Source organism: Cebus imitator, unplaced genomic scaffold (assembly GCF_001604975.1).
Source record: "Cebus imitator isolate Cc_AM_T3 unplaced genomic scaffold, Cebus_imitator-1.0 Scaffold496, whole genome shotgun sequence".
NCBI lineage: Eukaryota > Metazoa > Chordata > Mammalia > Primates > Cebidae > Cebus > Cebus imitator.
The window spans coordinates 313,898-319,754 of record NW_016107811.1 but is presented as its reverse complement, the minus strand read 5'-3'; the positions used below and the strand labels follow the sequence as shown (position 1 = coordinate 319,754).

General features: G+C 41.3%; 1 protein-coding gene across 2 annotated transcripts in view; it reads right to left on the bottom strand.

Annotated features, from left to right (window-relative positions):
- LOC108292600 (E2F associated phosphoprotein) overlaps window positions 1-5,857 on the bottom strand; it is a 20,663-nt gene that overhangs the window by 5,728 nt on the left and 9,078 nt on the right. The window contains exons 4-5 of one of the 2 annotated variants that reach the window (XM_017513580.2): window positions 4,005-4,122; window positions 114-224 (exon numbers count right to left, since the gene is read on the bottom strand). In XM_017513580.2, coding sequence (XP_017369069.1) covers window positions 114-224; window positions 4,005-4,122 — 229 coding nt within the window. The remainder of the gene's footprint in view (window positions 1-113; window positions 225-4,004; window positions 4,123-5,857) is intronic. The other variant, XM_017513581.2, reaches the window with a different exon arrangement.

Below are 5,857 nucleotides of genomic sequence, written 5' to 3'. Positions count from 1 at the left end.
AACTCCGTCTCAAAAAAAAAAAAAAAAAAAAAAAAAGGTCTCTTTCTGATTTAAACAAAATGTGTGTGTGTGTGTGTGTGTGTGTGTGTGTGTGTGTGTCCTTCATCCATTACCTTTGGCAATCAAGGCACAGTGTGGTCATGCAGGCAGGACAATTCAAGACAGCATCACTATTTGGAACAGGTTGTTGTTGATGTGACCTCTGTCGTCCCAAACCATGGTAACTAGAACAGAAGAAGAAAGTGGAAGAAACACATATTAAAACCAGATAGTGGTTTCTAGTGTCATTTTCCAATAAAAAGAACCAGTCCTCTTCAGAGAAATGGCTAATTCTAGGAATGAGGAATACAAGATGAACCTGGAGCATCTTTTAGTGCCAGAAAGGAAGGACATATTCAAGAAAACAAAAACCAAACAATGAGGTGGTTATGACAAAGGGAAACAGGAGCCAACTAAAAGAGTCACCAACTGCCAAAGCTGAAACAAACTGAGCAACAAAATAAAGTAGGATTGGATTACAACCCAAAGTATAAAATAAATGCCCAAGAGTCCATGCTAGTATAAATGTATTGAATACATAAATAAATGGGGGAGAACAAATAAATCCCCACACAGAATTCTAAATGATCTATAAAGATGCTCTTCTCTCACAGTGGTGGAGTGTAACTCCCTAGTCCTTAAATTTGGGTTGGACACAGTGACTTCCTTCCAAAGAGCACAGTATGGTAGCGTGGTAAAAGACTAACTTCATAGTAGAGAAAGCCAACACTGGTCAGCAAGGTGATCAAGGCCAACAGCAACACAAAAAACTCATGCTGGTAGTATGTACTCTTGAAATAATGTAATGAAAATGGCTCTGTACTTCTACATTCTTCCTCATAAAAATCCATAATCCCATCCTAATTATGTGAAAAAACATCAGACAAATTCCCACAGAGGGCCTCCTACATATACCTGACTAGTGCTCCTCAAAGTACATAAGGGCACTGAAAACAACGGAAGTCTAAGAAACTGACATAGTCAAGAAAAGCCTGTAGAGACATGATAACTAAATGTAATGTAGTATTCTACATGGGATCCTCAAACAGAAAACAAACATTACATAAAAACTAAGGAATTTTTTTAAATTATGGACTTTGATTAATAATAATGTATCAATATTAGTCCATTAATTGTGACAAATGTACCAAAAATAAAAGTTCATGAATTTTTTAAAAACAGTATAGCTACATTTTAAAAAGAAGCATACAGCCAGACATGGTGGCACACCTCTGTAATCCCAGGCCAAGGTAGGCAGATCACTTGAGCCTAGGAGTTTGAGACCAGCCTAGGCAATATGGTGAAATCCTGTCTCTATATAAAATTTTTTTTAATAAAATGAAAATAAAAATAAACAATCACACACCGGGCATGGTGGCTCACACCTATAATCCCAGACCTAAAGGAGGCCAAGGCAGGATGGGATTGCTTGAGCCCAAGAGTTTAAGACCAGCCTGGGCAACATAGCAAGACCTCATGTCTATTAAAAATTAAATTAGAGGCCAAACACAGTGGCTCACGCCTGTAATCCCAGCACTTTGGGAGGCCGAGGCGGGTGGACAACCTGAGGTCAGGAGTTCGAGACTAGCCCGACCAACATAGCGAAACCTCGTCTCTACTAAAAATACAAAAAATTAGCCAGGCGTGGTGGCGGGTGCCTGTAATCCCAGCTGCTCGGGAGGCTGAGGCAGGAGAATCCCTTGAACCCGGGAGGTAGAGGTTGCAGTAAGCTGAGATCACACCACTGCACTCCAGACTGGGCAAGAGTGAAAACTTTATCTCAAAAAAAAACAAAAAAAAAAGTGGCCAGGCACCACAGCTCACACCTGTAATGCCAGCACAGGAGGCGAAGACAGGAGGATCAACTAAGGCCAGGAGTTCAAGATCAGCTTGGGCAACACAGCAAGACTTCTCTAGTAAAATGCATTTTTTAAATTAGCCACGAGGTGTGTGCCTATAGTCCCAACTACTCAGGAGGCTGAGGTGGGAGGAGTGCTTGAACCCGGGAGGCAGTGTGTGCCTACAGTCCCAGCTACTCAGGAAGCTGAAGCAAGAGGATGCTTGAACCCAGAAGTTTGAGGCTACAGTGAGCTATAACTGCACCACTGCACTCCAGCCATTGCGTCTCTTAAAAAAAGGTGGGGCGAAGGGTGTAGAAACAACATAAAAATCCCTCAGTGGATGAATGGATAAACAAATTGTGGCATATACATACATGGGATACTACTCAGCCATAAAAAGTAAAGTACTGACATATGCTAAAATGTAGATGAACCTCAAAAGCACTATGCCCAGTGAAAAAAGCCAGATACAAAAGGCTACATACTACATAATATCCCATTCATTCTGTATGAGGTGATTCTTTGGGTATAAAAAAGAAAAAAGCAATCCCATTCATATGAAATATCTAAAATAAGCAGATCCATAGAGACAATGCACAGATCAGTGGCTGCCAGGGGCTGAGGGGAAGCATAGGGAAACTACCTAAGAGTACAGGGTTTTCTTTTGGGATGATGAAAATGGTTGAAACTAAATAAAAGTAGTGGCTGTACAACATTGTGAATGGTATTAAATGCCACTAAATTTTTCACTTTTAACATGGGTAATTTTATTATTTAATTTCATCTCAAAATTTTTAACTGCTCCTTGCAGAGCAGGGCTACCCCATAAGTAGTGTACACAGAGTAGCCTCATCTCAATTTTTTTTGTTTTTGTTGAGACAGTCTCACTTAGTCATCCAGGCTGGAGTACAGTGGTACAATATCAGCTTAATGCAATCTTCACCTCCTGGGTTCTAACGATCCTTGTGGCTCCCGAGTAGCTGGAATTACAGGCACACGATACCACCCCCAGCTAATTTTTGTATTTTTAGTAGAGAAGGGGTTTTGCCATGTTGGCCAGGCTGGTCTTGAACTCCTGATCTTTAAGTGATCACCCGCCTTGGCCTTGCAAAGTGCTGAGATTACAGGCATGAGCCACCAGGCCTGGCTTCGTCTTAATTTTTAAAGATTGAATTTGTAAGTAGTTAAAAAAAATCATTTGAGTGCTAAATCCACGAAAACTTTTTTGAGACAGGGTTTCACTCTGTCGCCCAGACTGGAGTACAATGGCGTGATCTTGGCACGCTACAACTTCCACCTCCAAGATTAAAGCGATTCTCCCACCTCAGCCTCCTGAGCAGCTGGAATTATAGGTGTGCGCCACCACAGCTCCACTAATTTTTGTATTTTTAGTAGAGAGGGGGGTTTTCACCATATTCACGAGGCTGGTCTCAAACTCCCAACCTCAGGTGATTTGTCTGCCTCAGCCTCCCAAAGTGCTGGGATTACAGGGATGAGTCACCGACCCAGCTCATGCACATGACTCTTAATCTCAAAATAATTTAAAAACTACATCTGAGGCTGGGCACAGTGGCTCACGCCTGTAATCCCAGCACTTTGGGAGGCTGAGGCGGGCAGATCATGAGGTCAGGAGTTCAAGACCAGCCTGGCCAGTATGATGAAACCCTGTCTCTACTAAAAACACAAAAATTAGCTGGGCATGGTGGTATGTGCCTGTAGTCCCAGCTACTTAGACGGTGGAGGCAGAAGAATCTATTGAACCCAGGAGGTGGAGGTTGCGGTGAGCCGAAATTGCACTACTGCACTCCAACCTGGGCAAGAGAGCAAGACTCTGTCTCATAAAAAATAAAAAATAAAAATAAACTGCATCTGAAAAAAAAAAGTCAAGTTTTTCTTGAATGGAGAGACTGACTTAGCCCGAATTCAACAAGTTTTTAAAAAACCAACTGACTAAAATTTGCCAGTTATTTTAGAAATAAACTATTCAGCAGTTTTTTCCTCAAACTTTTTTATTTGTGTGTGTTTGTGTAAACACATACGCATACATTCAAAATGTGAATGCAGTGGAAATAATCTTTCAATCATTTTTTTCTAAAGATTTTGAATATGAATTTAAGTTCTTACCCCCTTCTCTGTGCATCAACCCAGGCCTGATCTCTGTTATCTTTTTCAGGATCATATAGTAATTCATCATTTGTTGGAATCTTGTGTTGTTTCTTCTTTTTTTTCTTGGTCACCTGTACTAATTTTGAAAATGTTAGGATATGGCTAAGAATCACATCTCAAGTTCATACTTCTTTAAAAGTCTCACTTCCCAAGTTATGCATTTATTTATTTTCCTTAAAAAGTTAAAAAAAAGGTGCTTAATGATGGGGAAGATTAAAAAAAAAAAAAAAGGAAAAAAAAGGCGGAAGCATAACGGAAACTCATAAATAAAGCCCTAAATCCCTGGGACAGAGCACCTGGGAACAAAAGGGACGGACATAGTGGCTCATGCCTATAATCCTAGCACTTTCAGAGGCCAAGGTGGGTGGATCACCTAAGGTCAGGAGTTTGAGAACAGCCTGGCCAATATAGTGAAACTCTATTTCTACTAAAAATACAAAATTAAGGCCAGATGCAGTGGCTCACACCTGTAATCCCAGCACTTTGGGAGGCCCAGGTGGGCAGATGACCTGAGGTCAGGAGTTCAAGACCAGCCTGGCCAACACAGTGAAACCCTGTCTTTATTATAAAAATTAGCTGGGCATGGTAGTGGGCATCTATAATCCCAGCTACTTGGGAGGCTGAGGCAGGAGAATCACTTGAACCCAAGAGGTAGAGGTTGCAGTGAGCCAAGATCGTGCCACTGCATTCCAGCCTGGGCAACAAGAGTGAGACTATGTCTAAAAGAAAAAAAAAAATACAAAATTAGCCAGATGTGGTGGCAGGTACCTAATCCCAGCTGCTCAGGAGGCAGAGGCAGGAAAATCTCTTGAGCATGGATGGGAGTGGGGGGCGACGGTGGTTGCAGTGAGCTGAGATGGCACCATTTCACTCTAGCCTCTGTGAAAGAGTAAAAACTCTGTCTCAAAAAAAAAAAGTTAAAAAAAACCCTTCATCCAAACAAATGCTTGTCCAGGTGAGGTGCGGTAGCTCACACTGTAATCCTAGAACTTTGAGAGGCTGAGACTAGAGGTTCACTTGAGAGCAGGAGTTCAAGACCAGCGTGGCCAACATAATGAGACCCCATCCCTACACAAATAAAAATTAAAAATTAGCCAGACACACCTGTAGTCCTAGCTAATAGGGAAGCTGAGCTAGGAGGATGAGGATGCAGTGAGCTATAGCAGTCTGAGGAGTCTGAGGATGCAGTGAGCTATAATTGCACCATTGCATTGCTGAAGCCTGGGTGATAGAGTGAGACCTATCTCTAAAGAAGTAACAAGTTGACAAAAATTTTAAAAATAAAGTTCTTCTCCAACTAATAAGACATTAAAATGAAAATGACAGAGGAGGCAAAAATTGTTTCTTTACCAAAAGCTGGTATCTCAAGGACTAAGTTCAAACAATGAGAATTCAGTCTCAAAAGAACCACTAAAAGCAAGCCAAGAATAGAAGCTGGCTGGGCGCGGTGGCTCACGCCTATAATCCCAGCACTCTGGGAGGCTGTGGAGGGTGTATCACCTGAGGTCAGGAGTTCAAGACCAGCCTGACCAACATGGTGAAACCCTGTCTTTAAAAAACAAAAATGAATAGAAACTATTTTTGATGGATGAATTCTCCACACATTCTTATATATAAAATGCTACTGAAATCAGAAAAAAAATATTTCAAAAGTGAATTGAAAAAACAAACTATGTGGTCAGGCACAGTGGCTCACATCTGCAATTACAACACTTTGGGATGCAGAGGCAGGAGGATTGCTTGAAGCCAGGAATTCGAGACCAGCCTTATGTAACAAAGCAAGACCCTGTCTCAAAAAAAAAAAAAAAAAA